This window comes from Xenopus laevis, chromosome 2L, assembly GCF_017654675.1.
Source record: "Xenopus laevis strain J_2021 chromosome 2L, Xenopus_laevis_v10.1, whole genome shotgun sequence".
Classification (NCBI taxonomy): domain Eukaryota; kingdom Metazoa; phylum Chordata; class Amphibia; order Anura; family Pipidae; genus Xenopus; species Xenopus laevis.
This window is the reverse complement of record NC_054373.1, coordinates 167670978-167695750: the sequence shown is the minus strand read 5'-3', so window position 1 is coordinate 167695750 and position 24773 is coordinate 167670978. Positions and strand designations below refer to the sequence as shown.

Here is a 24773-nt window from a genome sequence, read left to right as displayed (position 1 = left end):
ATGACCCGCCAACCAGCACTATACTTATGCCCCACAATAAACCAACTGCACTGCTGGCTATCACACACATATTGCAGTCCCAAAAAGAACAGTAACACCAAAAATTTTTTAAGTGTTTTAAAGTAATGAAAATGTCATATAGCGTTGCCCTGCACTGAAACACTACTATAGTTCATATAAACAAGTTGCTGTGTAGCAATGTTAGAAATTGAAACAAGGCTATATGGCACAGGTTAAATAGCGGATAACAGATAACACCGTTATGTTCTACAGAGCTTATCTGCTGTGTAACCTGAGCCTTTTCTTCTTTGAATGGCTGCCCCCATTGCTACACAGCAGCTAATTTATACAAACAATAGTAGTGTTTCTGAAGCAAACACACCAGTTTTCAAGTGCAGAGCAACACTGCATTATATTTTTATTACTTTAAAACTCATTTTTTGTTTTGTTACTGTTCTTTTAACTGCAGGCATCCCAGAAGATTTTTGCTATGTACAATGTATTGTTAAAGGGATACTGTCATGGGAAAAAACATTTTTTTCAAAATGAATCAGTTAATAGTGCTGCTCCAGCAGAATTCTGCGCTGAAATCCATTTCTCAAAAGATCGAACAGATTTTTTTATCTTCAATTTTGAAATCTGACATAGGGCTAGACATATTGTCAATTTCCCAGCTGCCCCGAGTCATGTGACTTGTGCTCTGATAAACTTCAATCGCTCTTTACTGCTGTACTGCAAGTTGGAGTAATATCACCCCCTCCCTTTTCCCCCCACAGTAGCCAAACAAAAGAACAATGGGAAGGTAACCAGATAACAGCTCCCTAACACAAGATAACAGCTGTCTGGTAGATCGAAGAACAACACTCTGTAGTAAAAACCCATGTCCCACTGAGACACATTCAGTTACATTGAGAAGGAAAAACAGCAGCCTGCCAGAAAGCATTTCTCTTCACATGACCAGGGGCAGCTGGGAAATTGACAAAATGTCTGGCCCCATGTCAGATTTCAAAATTGAATATAAAAAAATCTGTTTGCTCTTTTGAGAAATAGATTTCAGTGCAGAATTCTGCTGGAGTAGCTGATGCGTTTTGAAAAAAACATGTTTTTCGATGACAGGATCCCTTTAAAGTCCTCAACATACTGCTTTATTTCCTCTGTCCTCAATCCATTTCAACTAGTCCTCTATCCTCAGGGTGCTCTGCCCTCAATGTTCTTCTGAATTCAAGCACAAAGAATTCACTTTTGCATCATGCTAAGGGATCTAAGCAAATATGCCTGCTATGTTTATCTCTGTGATGTTTGTTCCGCCCATGAAAGAACAGAATTTGGACACATTGAGTCCTGTGTGGGAAGTCATTTGACCTTTGGCAGCCAAGCACATATCAGTTATACTAGCAGCACCCAATAATTCATTTTAAAAAGCTAGACGTGGCTAAGGTTCAGTTTGAAGGGGTGGTGTACCTTTAAGGTAATTTTAGTACGTTATAGAATGACCAATTCTAATCAACTTTTCAATTGGTTTTCATTATTTTTCATAGTTTTATAATTATTTGCCTTTTTATTCTGACACTTTGCAGCTTTAAAATGGGGGTTGCTGACCTCATCTTAAAAACAAATGCTCTGTAAGGCTACAAATGTATTTTTATTGCTTCTTTTTATTACTCGTATTTCTATCCAGCCCCTCTCCTATTCACATTCCAGTCTCTTATTTAAATCAATGTATAGTTGCTAGGGTAATTTGGACCCTACCTACTAGATTGCTTAAAATGCAAATAAAAGGAGAAGGCTTGGTGCACACCCTAAGTGATTGTATATACTTACCTGAAACCCCCGGGCCGGTGCTCCTATCAGCAGAAAACTGCACAGGCCCGGGGTTATTCCAGTGAACACCATAGAGTGATCGATCCACTTCCATCTTCTTCTTTCTTTAAATTTTCTGGGGGACACGCATGCGCAGTTGAACGAAACAGCCGACTTTTTAGTTAGAGTTCGGTTTTTCCATCTACTGGCCATGGGGTTTCAGGTAAGTCAATACAATCACTTGGGGGTGTCTAACATTTGGCACCCCAAAGTGCAGAAGGCCTTTCCTTCTCCTTTAAAGAGCTGAGAATAAAAATCTAAATAAAAACCTGTCTCAGAAAATCACTTTGTACTACACCATACTAAAAGTTAATTTAAAGGTGAACAACCCCTTTAACGTTGAACTGCAATATTCCTTTAAAAAAAATGGAAATAGCAGAGCAATGTTAAAAAAAAAAAAGCGTGAGCCAACTTACTAAGTTTCTTGTGCCGTCCGGAGCTGCCAAATGACATTGAATGTAGGAATTAAAGACCTGGACCGCGTGTTGGGTGAAGAAGCCCTTGTGGAAATGCTGATCATCTTGTACCAAAGTAAGCCAGGATTCCAGCAACTTATCGTAAGCTTCCATATAGACCATATCATCCTTGTCGAGCTGCAGGAAGAAAAGAGAATTTCTAAACCAAGGTGATCATGACAAATACCAGACTTGGGCCCAACATGAAACCTGCACATTACATAGTAGGGTTTGTTCCTTCTAGAAGAACACAGTGAAGCCTACAGCCATACCGAAATTGTTCAAATGGGACTGAAACACACAGTGATGTGGCACCGTGACTATCTGCTGCATTTCTGTGGCTGGAAAGGTAACATTTCCACTATGAATGTGTATATGTATTATGGATTTGGAACAATTAATCATGACAATAGCATAACCTACACATCAGACGTGTATCAATACAAGGCATCTATCGGAAACCTTGTAAAAACAGAATAAAACTTCTAAAAAGTCATGATTTTTATGATGTAGTCTTTATTTCTAAATTACACTGCAAATAATTCATTCTAAAACATAAAATGTAATTCCTGAACCAGAAAGTGTATTTTATTTAGTAATATTGGTGTGTAGTTGCCATCTCAGGTCATTTTGCCTGGTCATGTGCTTTCAGAAACAGCAAGCACTTCATGATGGAACTGCTTTCTGGCAGGCTGTTGTTTCTCCTGCTCAATGTAACCGAATGTGTCTCAATGGGACCTGAATTTTACTATTGAGTGCTGTTCTTATATCTACCAGGCAGCTGTTATCTTGTGTTAGGGAGCTGGTTACCTTCCCATTGTTCTGTTGTTAGGCTGCTGGGGGGGTAAAATATTTCTAGCCCCATGATAATGATAAAATATAAAAAAATCTGTAATCTGGAAATAAAAGATTTCCGTGTAGAATTCTGCTGGAGCAGCATTATTAACTGATGCATTTTGAAAAAAACTTTTTTTCCCATGACAGTTTCCCTTTAAATAGAATAAAACGTCTTAAGTCCACTCAAAATCCCACTCACCCAACTGGCAATGGATTCACATTACAGTTCTGACAGTACATGAATACTCTGAAATTATAGCGACTGCCTGTTAAAGGAGAACTAAACCCTGAAAATTAATGTGATTAAAAATGGCATATTTTATATAGTGAACTTATTCCACCAGCCTAAAGTTTCAGCTTGTCAACAGCAGCAATGATCCAGGACTTCAAACTTGTCACAGGGGGTCACCATCTTGGAAAGTGTCTGTGACACTCACATGCTCAGTGGGCTCTGAGCAGCTGTTGAGAAGCTAAGCTTAGGGCTCGTCACTAATTATCCAGCAGAAAATGAGGTTGCTCTGTAATATAAGCTGATGCTACAGGACTGATTATTAAATTCTGATGCTAATTGCTCTGGTTTCTGTGCTGCCATGTTGTAATTATCTGTATTAATTACTAATTAGCCTTATATTGTGACATTTTTATTCTATGTGTACTGTATATTGTGAGTGGGTCCCTAAGCTCTGTAATTGACAGCAGCACAGAGCATGTGCAGTGAATTAGCAGAAAAGAAGATGGGGAGCTACTGGGGCATCTTTGGAGACACAGATCTTTACTGCTAAAAGGCTGTGGTTGCCTTGGGCTGGTACAGAAGCACAAAACATAATGTAAAATATTTCTAGCTACTTCTTTAGTTAAGCTTTAGTTCTCCTTTAAGAGAACCAGTGACCTCCAATGTTCCTTGCACAATTTTTCCTACAACAGGGCAACACCTATGGTGGCACAGTTCTATGGAACATCCAGTAGACTTTATGACCACAACTTGCAAATGGTCACTGCTATTGAGCATTACACGCTTACAGGATTGATAAGCCACACCATTTATGGTGGTGGCACACTCTGCGATTCGGGGAGATAAGTCGCCTAGAGCTGGACAGAATGAGAATCGCCGGCAGGATGGCACTCGGATCACTTCGTTTCCTCCAGAGGCAACTTTGGATGACTTCGGAAAGCCGAAGCGATCGGAATGCCATCCTGCCGGGGATTCACATTCTAGCTGGCGGGAAGACATTTTGTGGAAATTAGTCGCCGAAGAAGAGAAGATTTTTCGCTGGGCGACTAATCTCCTCGAATTGCAGCGTGTGCCAACACCCTTACAGTTTGTAATAATGGGATTAGAACAGCAGAGCAATAGGAATGGATAAGGAAGGCCGGGGTCAGCAAGCTTAGAAGCAAAAGCAACTTGGCTAAACAAATGCAACTATAAACAAGCAAGTCATATCCACACACTTATTTTTCTCATATTTGAATTTGCAATTCAGGCTCTGATACAGCTTGGCCTTCAGCAGATTCTTTTGCCGGGGCAAGGCTTCGTTATTCATACCATATTCAAAAGTTATGTATTTGGCACATGCCTACTTTATAGTGGGCCATATGTCTTGATATACCACAAAATTACAACTTCTCACACCAAAGGGCTATTGGGCTAACAAGCTTAAAAGTTTGCACCCTTAATCCATACATCTTCCTTTACGTCTTTATCGGAATTGACATAAATACAGCCTCACGGGAGATTCCTATCGGTTTCCAGGAAATATAGAATGGAACATAGCAACCCAATATTTGTGCATTACATCTTGTGGGATGAATGACGCTAGTGCTTCGGTACTTTTGTAAGGAAAATGCCATCTGCTGCTCTGAGGATGTATTTAAGTGGATTGCAAACATTTGGAATCACAGTGTAACTAATCCAGAGGTTTCTGGTGGCACCATGGCAACTCCTTTAGGAATACAAAGCTAGCTCTCCTCCACAAGGAGCTTGTTCAACAGGATAACACAGGAATAAACTCCACATAAGCCACAGCAACCTCACATTTTGCCGTGTGTATATAAACATATGGGTGCCGTTTCTTCCCCTCTAAATCCGTTATGCTTGCCACATAATCTCCATGGTCTAGACGCCCCAGTTCAAAGCTGAAGTGACTCGGTCAACAGATCATATAGCAGCACTGACGCGAGATATAGCAGCTGCCAAGGACCAGGGCCCATTATAAGATGGGAGTATACATTTTCTTTTTATAGTGACTTGTACATTTCCTCCAACAGCATTTACATTTATTACAAAATGTAACAATGAACGCTAAGGGGCAGATTTATTAAGGGTCGAATTGAAAATTCTAGTTCTCAAATTTTTAAAGGTAAAAACAGTCAAACTCGACTAGGGAGTTATTCAAATTCAATTCGAGTTTTTTTTTAAAATTCGAATTAGATTTTCAAGATTCATCATACTCTGGTCCTTTAAGAATTCAAATTTGACTATTCCCCACCTAAAACCTGACGAATTGCTGTTTAAGTTAATGGGAGGTCCATGGATCAATTTGGTTCTGTTTCCAGCCATCCTGACATTCAAGTTTTTTTCGGAGAAAAAAACTCGAATCAGGTTTGATAAAATTAAATTCGAATTTTTCAGGATGTTTAGATTCATCCAAGTTTTAAAAATTCGATTTTTATAATAAATTTTGATTGGTCGAATTTAAGGGAGTTTAGGGGAATTTGAAAAAAAAACTCATTAATTTGAAATTCGACCTTTAATATTCGTGCCTCCAAATGATTGCTGGGTAAAGGCAATAGTCTTGCATTAATTGTATTTTCCATTGTGGATATAGAGTGCCTTTGTTTTATGTTCAAAAGTACTATTTAATACACTTGTTCTATTTTGTAGTGAACTATGGATATGTATAAAGGGATGCACTAAATCCTGGATTCCTCTGTCTCAGCGCTTTTGTCAAGAGGATTTGAACAAATCCATGTGTCTCACTGAATCAAATTCAAACCATTAACAACGTGAAGCGATGGCACCCAGCTTTTTAACCCTTCCTTACCCCATTTGAATATGCAAATTATAGATTAGATTCGGTTTGGGATTCGACAGATCCCTAATATAAACTTTATGCAAATACTCCATGTGCTATTCATACAGGTCAAGATGCTGCACCTCAATTACGCTGATGCTCGCCTATATATACACATATGGGACCTGTTATCTGGAATGCTCGGGACCTGGGGGTTTCTGGATAATGGATCTTTTCGTAATTTGGATCATCATTCCTTAAGTCTACTAGAAAACCATGTAAACATTAAATAAACCCAATAGGTTATGCAATATAGGATAGGATGGAGCTGACAATCCGCAGGCTCTGCTGCAAAAATTACTTTATTAATAGGAGAGCTATACAGGTTCAAACCCAATAGGTTGGTTTTGCTTCCAATAAAGATTAATTTTATATTAGTTGGGATCAAGTACAAGCAACTGTTTTATTGCTACAGAGAAAAAGAAAATAATTTCTATAAATTTGGATTATTTAGGATTATTTGGATAAAATGTAGTCCAGGAAAGCCCATACTTTACTAATGCGAGGTGTACTTTTAGTGATGTTGCCCATTATGATCCATAAAATACTGTTAGCATTCTGTTCCATAGAAAATATTACTTAAATATTATATTGATTTATGAGAGAATTTATATTGCTGTATTTGACAAACAACTATTTCTTATGTAACCATAACATAAATATCTGAATTGAAAATCATGAAATAGGAGGGTGATATAGACAAGCTGTTTGTTGACAGGGTCTTGAGATCTACTGATCACCAGCTAAAGGTCTACTGGTAGATCATCGACCTTTTTGGCATCCCTGATGTAGTCCATAGGAGACAGCCTTTCAGTAATTTGGAGCTTTCTGGATAACATGTTTCCGTATAACAGATGCCATACCTGTAGTAGTCAATCTACAGTTGTTTTCTTTCAGCCAAATTTTGTGGTTTATCACTAAAACTGAAAGAAAAAAACCTGTATACTACTACTGCAAGTACTACGACGGAGTAGATGTGGCGATTAAAAAAAATGTCTAAATTGAAACTGCCCCCTGATTTGCACATTCAAATGTGAGAAAACAAAAGAAATTGCATTTGTTTTGAACAAATAATTGGGAACTGGCCTTCCCGCAATTGGGAGCTTTCTGGATGGTTTTCAGATAACTGATCCCTTGCCTGTAGTATATCTAAGCTATTTAATCTTTAAAAAAAACAGTTTGAAAACGATTTTAGATTGTGACAGTGGTAGTGGGTAAGAGATTCATAAATTCAATGTTTCCTATTTCAAACAAGCAGGGGTCACTTACTACTTCCTCTAGTGCAGCACTTCTTCCAAAAGAGCAAGTGAGGTGTGTGAGGCAGTTGACGAAAGATGAGAAAAGGTCACTGGGAATGGCGGTTAAAATATTGCGCGGGAAAACCGTTATTAAATTGCTGATTATGTTGGAAATCCCGACGGCTTCCGAATCCTCGATTTCTATCCTAAACAGCGAAGGGAAAGAAGAAGGACATACTGAGATATTACGGACAGGTGCTGATTTAATGGTATACATTACCAATATTGAGTGGATAAAATGAACCATAATAACATTGGTACGGGAATGTGCAATTTACCTACTTTTCCTATAGGTCTGATGACATCACATAGCCAAGCAGAGAAGCTGCTCAGAAAACAAGGCTCTCTCTTTACAAGCACTTCCATCTATGACACATATAGATATCATTCAGCTGTATGTCCAACAGCCTTAGTAATATATATACTTGAGAAAGGTCCCAGAGCGGATTGAAACGTCACGTTGGCTGTATATATACTGACATAAATGCAATATTTCTATTTTTGCACAAAAGTCCCGGTGTTGCTGGTCTTTTTGGATAGCGAGTGTGTGTGAGTGTGAGTGTGAGTGTGATGCAGTCCAATAGTAGAAAGCACTCGCAGCTCATTCCATAGATTCATGTAATAAAATTTTTATTCAGCATTGAATCGATGGAATCAGCTGTGGGTGCTTTCTACTATTGGACTGTGTGTGTATATATAGTGAATAAAGTACCCCCTCTTGTAAAATATAAGGATATTATAAGTCACCGAGGAGTTTCATGACCATATAAAAACACGAGGCCGAGTGTTTTTATACAGGTCATGGAACTCCGAGGTAACTTCTAATATCCTCATATTTTACAACTGGGGGTACTTTATTTATTATAATACACAATTTTCAGTGAGTCATGTGACAGAAATTACATCAGAACTCACCGTTTATAAGGATATAATTTACAAGATATTCATGGCTTTTGTGTATTATATAAATATATATTCAGCATTGAATTTAAAGTCCCCTGTGTGCACCTACGACTTGGTATAATATATGCAGATCTAGATGTGCAAGGATACATACATACATACATACATAGATAGATGTACAGCAGGTGCACACAAACCTGCTGAATTTACACAAATATATATATATATATGCGTGTGTCCTGTGTTGTGCCAAACTCCTTCCTGAATGTAACTTTTTTTGTGCACCCAGGCATTTGTCTTACTATACTCTATGTGCACTACTTTATCTGCTAAATATACACATATAATACACAAAAACCATGAATATCCTGTAAATTATATCCTTATAAACGGTGAGTAGTGATGTCATGAGTTATAAACGGTGAGTTCTGATGTCATTTCTGTCACATGACTCATTGAAATGTGTGTATTATAATAAATAAAGAACCCCCACTTGCAAAATATGAGGATATTAGAAGTTACCTCGGAGTTCCATGACCTGTATAAAAACATATGGTCATGAAACTCCTTGGTAACTTATAATATCCTTATATTTTACAAGAGGGGGTACTTTATTCACTATATAATACACAAAAGCCAGTTGTCATCAGTTATAAACAGTGAGTTCTGATGTAATTTCTGTCATATGACTGACTCACTGAAACTTGTGTATTATAATAAATTAAGTACCCCCAGTTGCAAAATATGAGGATGATATAATAATATTATATTTTACAAGAGGGGGTACTTTATTCACAATAATTCAGATTAATTCCAAGCACATCAACCAGCACATTCTATATTCGAGGGGAGCATTGCATAGATTTACTATTTAACAATTATATTTTTAAAATTTTAGATGCATTTTTCCATTGTTGTTTTAAAATCTTAAATGCAGATAAAATAACGTACCCGTTGATAGTACTGAGTAATCCTTCAATGAAATGTGCCAGGTAATCCACTTGGGACCTCTCGTCGGGAAAGATGGGGCCGTGGAGGGAAGCGAGCTGTGCCAAACACTGGAGAGAGTCCTGGGCCATGTCTGAATCTTCTCGGATCTTGCGATGTACCTGCCGTGAACACAGCACGATTACCAGCTGGGTATGACTACTTCTAGGCCACCAGAGGTGAGGGGGGAATCAAACAAGTGTTTAGAGAATGTAAAAGTGGGGAGGCATCAGCAAGTTTCTAATTCACTGCAGTTCCTCCAGGGATCCTCTCTTTCCCAAGCTGTGTAACGCATGATTTGAAGCGATTAAAGAGTTTCTGGGTGCTACCTTCATCTTGAAGGCTGAGCTAAAACAGATGCCAGCCTCTGATACGTACTGCTCCTTCTAAAAACAGCAGTCATGACAGTCATCCGGGATATCCCAGCTATGCCTAGGCTTCTGCCACTGGCTAAACTTAGTTGACAAGTTCAATCAAGAGTATAGAGGGATGCAGCTTTGGTGGAGGTAAACACCACGATAACAGTGCTAATGAGGGTGTGCATCCTAATTATGACTCTACGCCCAAAAGCTTACGTTTTAAAGAATAAAATAGCCCTACTGACAAAACAAAAAACACTTAATGAGGGAAGTTGACTTTCATTTAAATATTAAAGTATTAAAACTTTCATAGAGTTTTGTGGATCTTGCAACAGAATAGCACTAGAGCTCATGACAAGCACCTGTTAAAGGGGAACTATAGCGAAAATGAACATTTTATATAAGCTTCAGCACAATGAAATCAGAAACTTTCTAAACACAATCGATTAAAAATTCTGTACCGTTCTGAAATAATCAAGTTTATCTTCACTTTTCCTCTCTCAGTATCGGTTTCTCCTCATTCTATCTTTATACAGGAGTTGGGTGTCAGATGAATAATCCAATATATCTTATGGGGGGGGCTTCCTTTCCTAGAAGATGTATTAAAGCTCACTAAAATCACCAGAAATCCTGTCTCTCTACATGCAGGATTTGTGCAAAAGGCAGTTATTTTGTTAGATTTTGTTTGTACTGGAATCAGTTATTTGAGTGAGCTCTAATTCATCTGCTAGGAAAGGGAGTCCCTCCTATAAGATATATTGGATCATTCATCGGACACCCAACTCCTGCATAAAGAGAGAGGGAATAGTGAAAATAAACTTGATTATTTCAGAAACAATGCAGAATTCTTAATGGATTGTATTTAGAAAGTTTCTCTTACTTCAATCAGGAAGCTTATATTAAATTTTCATTTTTGTGATAGTTCCCTTTAAACTAACACTCCCAGCATCCCCCGTGAGCTGAAAGAATAATCCCCTTGGAGTTGCAAATCAGTATTTGTAAGTCTATGAGGGCCGATTTCTAAACAAAGTCAGATTCTTCTGCCTCAGAGGTAAATACAAGGGGAAACGCAGTGTATGATGACAGCTAAGAACCATTTGTTCCGTGTTCTTCCCAACTGCTTTCAATCCTCCAATGTAAATCTGTCACTAGTACTTTCTGCTCCGAACAGAACTGGATTTCTTCCTATTAGGTCTGAAATGGCTCATTCATTTTCCAGGCTATTCCATACATCCACTGCACATTCCGTAAACTTCTGTCTGACTTCAGTCAACATTCCATAGTCAAATAAACGTACAGATCCAATTTTCTGGGAAATCACTGCTCTTCAACATTGTTTCCAGTGCCAGCTAACTGCTCATTTCATACATAGAAAGAGCCAACACAGCAAAGCATTTTTTAAATGTGGTTCCATAATAAAAAAAAAACACAAAAATCAAATATGTGGTTCTAGGTAAAGGTATGGGACCAGTTTACCAGAAACCAGTTATCCAGAAAACTTCAAATTACGAAAAAATACTTTTTCTTTAATAAGGGATTTGAACTAGGGATGCACCAAATCCACTTTTTGGGATTCGGCTGAATCCCCAAATCCTTTGTGAAAGATTCGGGCTGAATACCGAACTGAATCCTAATTTGCATATGCAAATTAGGGGTGGGAAAGGAAAAAGTGTGAACATTTTTTTCACTTCCTTGTTTTGTGATGAAAAGTCACGTGATTTCCTTCCCAGCCCCTAATTTACATATGCAAATTAGGAATCAGATTCTGTTTGGCCAGACACAAGGATTCAGCCGAATCCTGCTGAAAAAGGCCGAACCGAATCCTGGATTCGGTGCATCCCTAATTTGAACTCATCATCTTGATCTTATTAACCCAATATTAACCGACTCCTCCCAGATGCATCTGTAATTACTTCAGTTTGTACTCTATGGCTGTTCGTTGGTGAAGGATGCTAGGATTGCTCTTTAAAAAGAATAAAATGTTCCCGTATGCTCACAATGTCTCCACTTCTCCCTCTGAACATTAGGCAAAGTTTTTAAAGAATCACAGCATCTCTCCTGCCTGCGGAACCATTCCCATGATATTTTAGCTATGTGCTAGCGCAGGCATTTGGAACATTCTGGTGTTATATAAACACAGCAGCAATTACGCTATGCTTTATGGACATGAAGATCAAAGTTGTGCCATAGAACAAGTGGATGGATTATGCACGGCTGTCCGCCTGGCAACATAAAGGGCACACATGTTCCCACTGAAAGGTTTGGTGTAGAGATACAGAGGGGACGAGCAGCGCTAAAGAGATGCATAAAACCCAGAGCACCTTGAGAAGAGATTTTTATTGCTTGTATATTTGGTGACGCAGAGTAAAGCCAGAGAATGAACACCTCAGGAAGGCCTGTAAGGGGTTAAGCAATGCAATAAGCAAAGGATATTTGCTGGAGCTGTCTATCAGCTGACAGCAACAGCTGTTTGTATGTCTAGACAGCTGTTCAGAGTGTGCCTGCTCCGCGACGGAACAGTTTGCACCTAATCGCAAAAAAGTACCCGACTGAGCGTGCATGCTTAGACCTCCTCGTCTTGCTCAAGTGCTGTTTTTTTTTTTTAAGTGTACTACAAATTACCAGCAACTACATTGCCGGTAACAACCATACTTGTATAAAGAGCACTAAAAGTAATCCTTGAATCAATCTAACATAATAATGATCTGGGTCAATCAATTCAGATCTGACAGTTTCAGAGAATATTCTGTTGGTTGATGGGGATAAGGGGCCACTTCTGTAAGCACAAAGTACCAGGCCACCAGCCGGCTGGCCTTAAGTCATAATGCTGAAAGCCAGTGAAACTTCAAAGGAACACATAAATTGTGGAGGAAAGTAACACCAATGCTGAAATGGAAACCACTCTCCCTTTAAAGAACAGATGTAACAACAACACTGGGGGAGCCTGTGTTAAGGCCGCAGCAGCAGCCCTGTGAAATGCAGCAACATTCTGACACTTTTACTCATTGTAACCTTTGCAACTCTCCATTCTTTTGTACGCTGGCTACATTCAATAGAAAACTGTGTTTCACCAAATAAAGTTACTAAACACCTGGGTTCATTCCTTTTCTTTACAGAATCCTTCGAGGTATCCCAAAGCCAATTCCATGTTTACTAGTACTGGGCAAAGGCAGGATAAATATTGGGTCATATACATGTAAAATTGATCACAGAACACACGGAAAGACAAATCCCAATCCCGTGCCAATTTTGATTTATACTTCTAATATAATTCATTCTGCTTAATTCTAGAATGCAAGTGACTGAGAATGAATGTTGCCTTTGGTTGTACTATATCATCATTGGGGCATATTTATCAAAGAGTGAAGTTAGAGATCACCACAGTCTGCTAAATTCTGCCAATCTCCATTCATTTCTATGGAATTTATCAAAAGGATGAACTTTTACTCATTGATAAATACTCTTTTAGAAATCCCATAGAAATGAATGGAGAGTGGCAGAATTTCTCTCTAGAGAATCTCTAACTTCACTCTTTGATAAATGTACTCCAGAGTCATAAAACTGGAAATTTGTTGGTTGTCTGTACAATGGGATAGAAAAAATAATCTGTGACTTACTTCCTAGTAGTTGCTCTGTGCTGCAACTCCGCAAAGTCAGCAAAACCAAAAAGAAAAAAGGAAGAACTGCAGTAGATTAAATGTAAACCATTTTTTCTAGGTAGTGGCTACACAATAGTGTATGTTTTGGGTCAATACCCGTTATCAAGGGTACCCTTGATAAAGGGCACCCTTGATAAAGGGCATTGACCACAGGGCTGTCCTTCGACTCAGACTCCTCATTTTATGGTACCTCCAACTCCAATTATTTTCCATGTTAATTAAAAGTAGATGAATCTGAGTTATAAGGGTCTCCAAATGTAAAGTGATTACTCACCACGAGAAGAGAGTGGCCCAGGTGCACCGCCCTGAGCCCTCAGCACGGGGATCGGACAAACCTATGATTAAGTGTTTATCACACGAAACGCGTAAGGCTGTGGACACAATAAACTCTTCACTTTGAACTATTTGCCTGGTGGAAGTTTGCCTTCATTAATTAAAAGAAGTACACAACCTACAAGGCAAACCAAACCAAAGTCAAAGTTAAACTACACAAACCAAAAATTATTGGAAAAACCTAAAACAGCTTATATATTAACTGAACCTGACATATAGCTGTAGAATGGCTGCTAAATATAATCCAAAATTAGCTACAGAAACAGAATTGCTTTTGTCATAGCCTCCTTCATAGAAGCTCTTAAATCGGATTTGATTATTTTCAGTGTTTGTAATTAGGAGTCATTTTTGGCGACGGACCCAAAATTGCTTCCAACTCCAAAGCTTAGATTGACCCGAAACATGTTGTGTAACCACTACCTGGAAAAATGGTTTGCAGTAACAAATTTTATTTAAAAAAAATTAGTTTCTACTTAACGGAAAAACAAACAAACACTAAGGCAGTTTAAACTCTAAATTCGCAAAGTCTTTATTAAGAAATTACTTACCGGTTCTCTGCTTGCGCTCTTCTTCAGAAACTGCGACGATCCATTGTGTGGCGCTCGATTTCTCCTCCCCGTTATCTCCTATAGAAGCCAGGAAGGAGAAATCGAGTGCCGCACGATGGACCATCACCCTGTCGCCGTTTCTGAAGAGGAGCGCAAGCAGAGAATCTGTAAGTCATTTCTTAATAAAGACTTTGTGAATTTAAAGTTAAAACTGTCTTGGTTTTTTTTCCGTTAAGTAAAAACAAATTATTAAAAAAAAAATATATATATGTATGTTACTGGTCTTTTAATCAGCTGGGGTTCTTCTTCCTTTTCTCTTTTGTTTTTGCAGATTGAGTAATAAAGCCAGGAGTGGCAATAACTTTTGAAAAAAATATATATATACAGTATAAGAAATGTATTTAAAATACAATCCAACCTGTTTCATGCTTTTCAGGCAACAATAGATGATGGCAATGTCCTTATATATTGGTTATATTGGTTTCTGTAACTAAATGCCTCTCAATTGGCAGCAATTTACCCCCATGAACAACAAGGGCTTTGGGAAACTATTCAGTATATTCCAATCTGTGCCAAAATGGGACATCTGAATCATGTTAAATTTTTCTTCCTGGAGTTTTTCCACATAACACACACAAATATTTACACCACAACCCACAGAAGCTCTATAGAAAGAGTATAGGGATTAGAGAGTTGACATTGAGTATAAATTTGGCAGTGGTTGGAGAAAGTTTTTGTTAAAGGGGTGGTTCAGCTTTAAGGAAACTTATTAGGTTATAGAACGGGCAATTCTAAGTAACTTTTCAATTGGATTTCACTATTTATTTTTTATAGTTATTTGCCTTTTTCTTCTGACTCATTGCAGTTTTCAAATAGGCGTCGCTGACTCCCTTCTAAAAAAAAAATGCTCTGTAAGGCTACTTTTTATTACAGATCCTTCTATTTAGACCCTCTCCTATTCATATTTCAGTCTTTTATTCAAATCCATGTATGGTTGCTAGGGTTTGGACCCTGGTTACCAGATTGCTTAAGATGCAAATTGAAGAGCTGCTGAATAAAAAGCTAAATAACTCAAAAACAGCAAATAATACAAAATGAAAAATTGCAAATTGTCTCAAATTATCACTCTACATCATACTAAAAGTTATCTCAAAGGTGAACAACCCCATTAATTGTTTAATTACCCATCTGTTTAAAAGTCTTTCCATATCGCACATGAACGAAGAAGTGCTATATTTGTGTTGGGCAGCCTTGCTTTATGCTTTCAATTGTAGAGACAAATTCTAGCAAGTTAAAACATATAGGGGGGTTATGTAATAAAAGGCACAAAGTTTGCCCAGGAGCAGTAACACATAGCAACCATTTAGCAGGTAGCATTTACTGGTCACCTTTTTAAAAGCAAACATCTTACTGGTTGCTGGTCTATTGCTCCTGTAATAAAATAGTGCCTTTTATTACATATGGGGGAAAAGACACATACACTTCCATTTAATTATAAAGAAAGGGGACTGCCATTGCCAGCAAAGGCTTTTGGAATCGGCCGAACCCCCGAATACTTTGTGAAAGATTCAGCCGAATATCGAACCGAATCCTAATTTACATATGCAAATTAGTGGTGGGAAGGGGAAACATTTTTTACTTCTTTATTTTATGACAAAAAGTTACGTTTGCATATGCAAATTAAGATTGGGATTTGGTTTGCCGGGCAGGAGGATCCTGAACAGAATCCTGGATTCGGTGCATCCCCAGGTTAAAGATGTTACAGGTTAAACGGTCACTTACAGTACCAGGTTCTGGCCAGAAGGTAACTCTTTCCTTCCACTAATCAAAGAGATCAAAGTTATGAGTAAAATAAAGTTTATTTTGCAGACAATGCAACTAATATTTAAAATGAAACAACAGAGTTGGGGTAATGATGACACGTTCTTAGAATTATTAGGAACTTGATACGATCACAAGTAATATGTGAGAGCACCATAGTTACAAAAAAAAGACTCTTTAGGCGCTCCCAGCCACAGCAGGGAGAGCCAATAAGGTGTTTATAGTTCACACAAGTTCTGGGTAAGAGTTACTTATATGTGAGACACTTTAAAACTGCAGAAAAGTGCGACTGAACATTAATCCATACCAGAGATAGATTTCATCACTTTACAGCTGATCCAGAGCTGCAAACCCCACAAACCCAATCACACACCAACATTATCATCAAGTGACTGCTGGGAATTGCAATTTAGCTTCAAACAGGTGTTCCAAAAGTTGCCTACCCCTAGCATCAGTTGCTATGATACACGAATACCATGAATTTAACGGAAAGCCCATTTGCGGCTACTACTAAAAACTTGGCCGTAATGGGAGGGGACTACTTACCGTCTTACATGTTGGTAAATAAAGCTCACTGGCTAGTCTCCTTTGCAAGATCAAAAGTACTGGTCAGAGATCAAATAGCATAGAGTATTGTAGAGAATCCATGACTTACAGTAAAGAAAAGCTCCATGACTCTGCTGTTCAGGAGGGTCTCACGCCAGGACTCCGTAGGCTTCAACATCACATTTTGGGAGGACTCGAACATTGCTATATAATGTCTGCCCAGTTATCTGGTGTCAAGGTCAACAATAACATTCCTATTTGTCTTTAAAGAAGGGGGGGGGCCACTTACACCAGCACCCGCTGCAAAAGAATGCAATGGAAACAGACTTTAAGCCTCTTCACATACACGGCATAATTCCTGCATGAGGCCAAGGAATATAAGGTATTAAGTACTGAAAATAAGAATGCTTAAGGAATGCTAGATAACAACTTGATCATTATTATGTGGCATGCCAGGGTGATAACGTCACTTTGATAAGCAGTGGGACTAATGTGACAGGAACAGGCTTGGAAAGAGCAACCGCCCACGACAGGTGCTCCGATTTATGGAAAATGGAAACCTTTGTTGGGTTGCCACAAATCATCCTCTTGTAAAATGAAGGCAAGTTTTGCTAGACATTTATCATGGGCTCAGTGTGTGGGGGAGAAGTGTTGCACTGGGGCAAGCAGAAGGTATGGCTAGTGACCATGCACTGAAGCTTTAAACACACTCAAGTAGGAAAGTGGAGATAAAGGGAGCATGGCACTATTTATAGATGTGCTGGTAACAAGGGGATGACAGCCAGGGCGCACAAATGGAAGCAATTCTAGAATGTCTTCACTTTTGCTGCATTTTACAGTCCATACAGTGTAATTAGAGTAATGCACTTCACCCTTATACATATTAACCTCCTGCTTCCCAAACTGACCTCAGGCTATGTCTATGCTTTAATTTCCAATTTAAAGGGATTTTGTCATGATTTTTATGATGTCGTTCTTATTTCTAAATTACATTGGTTACACTGCAAATAATTCACTCTAAAATATACAATTTAATTCCTGAACCAGCAAGTGTATTTTTTTAGTTGTAATATTGGTGTGTAGGTGCATCTCAGGTAATTTTGCCTGGTCATGTGCTTTCAGAAAGAGCCAGCACTTTAGAATGGAACTGCTTTCTGGCAGGCTGTTGTTTCTCCTACTCAATATAACTGAATGTGTGGGACCTGGATTTTACTATTGTGTGTTGTTCTTAGATCTACCAGGCAGCTGGTAGCTTGTGTTAGGGAGCTCCAAGCTGGTTACCTTCCCATTGTTCTGTTGTTAGGCTGATGAGGGGGGGTGATATTACTACAACTTGCAGTACAGAAGTAAAGAGTAACTGTAGTTTATCAGAGCACAAGTCACATGACTGAGGGCAGCTGAGAAACTGACAATATGTCTAGCCCCATGTCAGATTTCAAAATAAATTGTAAAAAAAAAATCTGTTTGCTTTTGTTGAGAAATGGATTTCAGTGCAGAATTCTGCTGGAGCAGCACTATTAACTGATGCATTTTCAGAATGACAGTATCCCTTTAACAGAGCTTTCAATGTCTTTAGGTAAAAAACGCAACCAATATTTATCAGTTGTAGTCTGGCTATGTGTAATTCATAGGTACAGGTATGGGACCTGTTATGCTTTGGATCCCCATAACTTAAGTCTGCTAATAAAAAAAAATCATTAAAACATTAAACCCAACAGGATTGTTTTGCTTCCAATAAGGTTTTATTATATCTTAGTTGGGATCAATTACAATGTACTGTATCATTATTACAAAGAAAAAGGAAATGGGTTTTAAAATGTTGAAGTATGATTAAAATGGAGTCTATGGGAGATGGCCTTACGTTAATTCAGTGCTTTTTGGACAACAGGTTTCCACATAACAGATCCCACACCTTTATGGGGTTTTTTATTTTTTTATTTTGATACCTCAAAAAGTTTCTAACTGCACAGCGAGTGTGGAAGCTGCTAAGTTGCTTGTGCTCAAAATGTGGCATGTGAGTTAAGTGTTTAGCAGTGTTAAAAACCTAAAGGCACTGGTGTTTGCTGTGCATGCTGGGAGTGCTGGATGCAAGGAAAAAGTAAGTGCAAATTAACTGACAGCTGTGTGTTTGAATGTTACCCGACTGAGGTAAACGACTTTTTCTTTTCTCTGTGTGGGGTAAACTGGTGGATACACTTAGTGCATTTATTTTATCTGGGATATATTTTCTACGGGGCAGGGTTTTTTTCTGTATATTTTTGCCAAAGCGTTTGACACAGTGCCCCATAAACAACTGCGTTCTTAACTAAGGTCAAGTCATTTGCACATGGTTAGGAAACTGGCTGCCAGATAGGGTACAGAGGGTGGTTGTTAATGGTACATTCTCTACTTGGACTAAGATTCTTAATGGGGTCCTTCAAGGCTCCGTATTGGGTCCACTTTTATTTAACTTGTTCATTAATAATTTAGGGCAGGGTATTGTAAATAATATATCAGTATTTGCAGATGACACAAAACTATCAAGCCCAATTAATTCCATCCAGGATGTGGCATCCTTGCAACACGATCTTGACAAACTGGCAATCTGGGCAGCTAAGTGGCAAATGAGATTCAATGTTGATAAATGTAAAGTCCTGCACCTGGGATGTAAAAATATCCACTTATACCCTTAATGGGACTGCACTAGGCAAATCCATAATGGAAAAGGGCCTTAGAGTCCATGTAGATAAACTTGGCTGTAGCAAGCAATGCCAGTCAGCAGCATCAAGGGCAAATAAGGTCTTAAGCTGTATTAAAAGGGCCATTCTTCCACTTTATAGAGCGCTGGTAAGGCCCCATCTAGAATATGCCGTACAGTTCGGTCTCCAATGCTCAAACAGGACATTACTGAATTAGAGAGGGTCCAGAGAAGGACAACTAAGCTGGTAAAAGGTATGGAAAGTCTTAGCTTTGAGGAAAGACTGGTCAAGTTGAGGTTGTTCATGCTGGAGAAGAGGCGCTTAAGGGGGGATATGATAACTGTATATAACTATATAAGGGGATCACGTAATAATCTCTCAAATGTTTTATTTACAAGAAGGGCCTTCCAGCAGACAACAGATCACCCACCCAAAGGAGGTTCAGTCTAAATATTCTAATGGGGTTTTTTTTTTCCAGTGAGAGCTGTAAAGATGTGGAATTCTCTCCCTAAATCAGTCACACTGGCTTATACATTAGTAGGGATTGGGTGGCTTTTTAGCAAGGGAGGGAATACAGGGTTATTAAATGAAGTAACACGTGCAGTCTTATTCATACATAAAATATGCCATTTGGAATATTGTACTTGTGTGTGCTGGTATAGGGGTGCTCAGACCCTAAACCAAATCATCTTGGATGGGCGCTGGATCAAATAAAAATTAGATATTTTAAGGATCAGCACTCCGTTTAATCATGGAGGTCCCTAGAGAGCCATTACTTATATTTCACACTAAAACCAAATTTCAATAGAAGATCTCAGGTCTCATGCTGAATTAAAAAGAGCTCACCTAATTGAAAAACCAAAGATGCTAGCTACGTCATCGGTATACATATCAGACTCACTACATCAAGTGACTTATGGAAGATAAGTCTATAACTGTAAGGATATAGTCAGTGTCTTTCAGGTTGTATTAAGTCTTAAATTTTACAATGATTGCTCAAAACAGGGGCTCTAGATCAGGTGACCTAAATATCATTTTAGAATGGCAGATTGCTTGCAAACAGAACCTAACCTGGATATTTACCAAAGGATAGAAGATGATTAAAGGGATACGGTCATGGGAAAAAGTTTTTTTTTTTTCTTTCAAAATGCATCAGTTAATAGTGCTGCTCCAGCAGACTTGTTCATTGAAATACATTTTTCAAAAAAGCTTATTTTTTATATTTAATTTTGAAATTTGACATGGGGCTAGACATATTGTCAGTTTCCCAGCTGCCCCCAGTTAAGTGACTTGTGCTCTGATAAACTTCAGTCACTCTTTACTGCTACACTGCAAGTTGGAGTAATATCAACCCCCCCCACACACACCGACCAGCAGAACAATGGGAAGGTAACCAGATAACAGTGCCCTTGTAGATATAAGAACAGCACTCAATAGTAAAAATCCAGGTCCCACTGCGACTCTTTCAGTAGGAGAAACAATAGCCTGTCAGAAAGCAGTTCCATACAGCAGCACTAGCTCTTTCTGAAAGCACATGACCAGGCAAAATTACCCGAGATGGCTGCCTACACACCAATATTACAACCAAAAAAAAAAAAAAACACATTGGTTCAGGAATTACATTTTACATGGTAGAGTGAATTATCTGTAGTGTAAACAGTGTAATTTAGAAATAAAAACTACACCATAAAATTCATGACAGAATCCCGTTAAGATGATCAAAATTTCAACATTTAAAGTTATTTGCAGGTTCCCACTAAACTTGGCCTGTATCCACGATTAAACTCATCACACTCATTCCATACGGAGTTTGGGTCATAAGGAAAAAAGGCAGGTGACTTATCAGGTAAAGTTTTGGTTGGTTTACCTGCAATAAATAAAAGTTGTAACAGTAAAGTTTTGTAAACCAAAAGATAGACCAGACAGAAAGATAAAACAGATTTAGAAATATACCATTTTCAGATCTAAGAAACCAAACAAATTGCTTATTTTAAGACATAATGAGAAAAACCCCTAAACTTAAAATTGTCATAGTTATTGAAAGATCCACATAAAATAACAGAACAGTATTCTCACTGACCTTTTGCAAAGCACTTGATCCCTGTGCCTCTGTGTGTTAACAATGGGCAGCATCTTCTGTAACAATGCACCGCTAATATTGGCCACCCAAAGTTAGCTTTAAAAGGAGCGTTAAACTGCCTGCTACATTCCTGGTGAACATTGTGCTAAACTCATCTACAATACACTCTGCCAAAGGACTCCAAGGGATGTTGAAATACAATAATATCATAAGGGATTAGCAGAGACAAAGGTAATATAATACTGCGGCTTATTTATACCAGAGGTATGGAAGTCACATCCCTTATAAGCATGTGACAGGGAAGCAGTGCACACATCACTCTGTTATATGACAGGTTATAAAAGCCATGCGAGGATAAAGGAGTAACATATACAGCTGTTTACTGCTTAACATGGTAAGAGCAGAAATTGGGGCTACAGAGGCATTGAGTTTGGTTATTGGTGCAGGCCTGAAAGCCAATATTTAGTATTGTCCAGTATGGCATAGTTTAACTTTTACAGAGCTGGGTGGAAAATGCGGAACTCAATGTAGTAGGGAAACAAGTATAGGAGTCACATAGATGTATAACCTTTTATGGAACCAAGAGGAGGTATTTTGCTACTTGTTCTTAAAGGAAAATTATACCCCCAAAACAAATACTTAAGAAAAAGATAGTTTATATCAAATTAAATGGCATATTAAAGAATCTTATCAAACTGGTATATATATTTAAGTAAATAGTGCCCTTTTACATCTTTGCCTTGAACCACCATTTTGTGATGGTCTGTGTGCTGCCTCAGAGATCACCTGACCAGAAACACTGCAGCTCTAACTGTAACAGGAAGTGTGGAAGCAAAAGACATAATTCTGTCTTTTAATTGGCTCATGTGACCTAACATGTATGGTTTGTTTGTGTGCACTGTGAATCCTAGGATCCCAGGGGGCTGCCCTTATTTTTTGAAATCGCAATTTTCTATTTAGGATTACCCAATGGCACATACTACTAAAAAAAGTATATTATTAAAAAAAATGGTTTATTTACATGAAGCAGGCTTTTACATATGAGCTGATTTATTCATTATATTTTTAGAGACCTACATTGTTCAGGGGGTATAGTTTTCCTTTAAGGAAAGTGACTAGGGAGCAGACAATCCTGTGACCAGCAGGTGTAATATTGGTTCTGCTAAAATAAGCAAAATAGCAAAGGAGTATACGCTCCAGGATAAACGTGTCCCCCACCCCAACAATGAACAGAGACAGAATGACTATGTTGTTTATAATGCAGATGTGCACAAGTAAGTCCCATTTAGCAAACGGAAGTAGTTAAGAGTACTGGATGCTGCATCTACCCATATTATAATTTATATCACTGCAAAGTATATAGATGAAATTAAAAGGTAACTTTTATTCTCACTGGTTGAAAAAACGAAAGTATCAATTTTAAAAACAAGTCTTTAGGGAAATCCTGTCTAAGGGTAAGGGTCACACTGGGAAACCTTGCTTCAGTTTCCAAAGTCACCCGAAGTTGAGGAAACTTCGGGCGACTTCGGAAAACGAAGCGCCCCGAGTGCCATGCCGCAAAGATTTTTCATACTAGCAGGCGGAAGCAGTTTGGGGAGATTAGTCGTCGTCCCCCCCAAAGAAGAGGCGATTAGTCGCCGGGGACGACTAAATCTCCCCGAATCTCCCAGTGTGACCCTACCCTAACGTGGGAACTAGTTGGCCAGTAACCAAATATGCTAACGACAAATCACCCCCCCTTATTTTGCACCACCTAGGAACACTTTTCATGCTTGCATTGCTCCCCAGCACTTTTTACATCTTATTGTTGCTCAGGTTGGGACCCCCACTTCATGCTATAGCAGTTTAAGATGAGATTCTAGATAGAGGCCAACTTTTTACAATTGCAGGCCTGTGATTAAGTGTCCCTGTGAGGCTGATTATATGTTCTTTTAACTACAAACTTTGGCTCCTGGATTCAACATTCGGGTTTGGATTGGTCCTGCCTGCTATCATATTGCCAGTTTGCTTACTCCCCTATGCTGAAGGTCTGGGGCTTGAGCACCCGGACCCACCATTAAAAGCAGTAAGCCTATACTACAGTTCATAGAATTAATATTCATTTTTTATTTTGTGTGATTTAGAGGCTAGCCTTTGCCCATAAAAGTCACAGACAGATGATTCCTACATAAACTTGCTACAAATCCTCCTAAAAAAATCAGAAAGCATTTAGCCAGAATAAAGGATATAGTTTGGAGGCAAGAAGTTCCAACTTAAAACTTGATTGGCTAGTGCAAGGTAGCGCTGGAACACTGAAGACATTTGTGCGTTGAGGTTCTCTCGCCTGCTGAATTCCTGTAGTACTTCGATCGTTAGCATAAAAATCCGCCGGAGATCCTCGTCCTGAAAGCAAACAACATGGATAACATAGATGGAATCCATCATGGACAAGGTGAGAACATCAAAAATGTCCCATATTTCTGAAAGGAGGTGTTTTGACAATAGTGACTTTGATTGAAGCTCATTAAGGCTTAAGGGACACAGACAGATTAGTGGCTGCTACTTGCAGGTTAAAGGAACAGTAACACCAAAAAATTAAAGTGTTCTAAAGTAATGAAAATATAATGTACTGTTGCCCTGCACTGGTAAAACTGACCTGTTCAGAAACACTACTATAATTCATATAAACAAGCTGCTGTGCGAACTGAGAAAAGGCTATATGGCACAGGTTAAATAGTGGATAACAGATAAACCCATTATGTTCTACAGAGCTTATCTGCTATCTGCTTATCTGCTATCTGCCTTTTGCTCTGCACTGGTAAAACTGGTGTTTGCTTCAGAATCACTACTATTGTTTATATACATAAGCTGCTGTGTAGCAATGGGACAGCCATTCAAGCTGAAAAAGAGAAAAGACACAGGTTACATAGCACATAACAGACAAGCTCTGTCCAATACAATGGTGTTTTATCTGTTATGTGCTATGTAACCGGTGTCTTTTCTTCATTTTATTACAGCTTGGATGGCTGCCCCTATGCCCCTATGAATACACACATATATATATATATATATATATATATATATATATATATATATATATATATATATATATATATATATATATAAAACTATAGTAGTCTTTCTGAAGCAAACACACCAGCGCAACAGTACATTATATTTTAATTATTTTGGTACACTTTCAGTTATTGGTGTTACTGTTACTTTATTAGAAAAAAGTTACAATTCTATCCAGCAAGGGCATAAAAGACTGCAATGCCAATTCTTAATTCTGAGGAAGTTTCCTATTTGCACTTTATTACAATTTAGTAGTAAACCTACTAAAGAGGTAAGACGCCCAA

The 24773-nt window shown here is 38.4% G+C and overlaps 1 protein-coding gene across 2 annotated transcripts in view; it reads right to left on the bottom strand.

The window, feature by feature from the left end:
• xpo4.L (exportin 4 L homeolog) overlaps positions 1 to 24773 on the bottom strand; it is a 131618-nt gene that overhangs the window by 22606 nt on the left and 84239 nt on the right. For both annotated transcript variants that reach the window (XM_041581111.1, NM_001096175.1), the window contains 5 exon segments: positions 23664 to 23817; positions 16787 to 16899; positions 9376 to 9533; positions 7493 to 7667; positions 2277 to 2453 (listed from right to left, as the gene is read on the bottom strand). In XM_041581111.1, the coding sequence (XP_041437045.1) occupies positions 2277 to 2453; positions 7493 to 7667; positions 9376 to 9533; positions 16787 to 16899; positions 23664 to 23817 (777 nt within the window).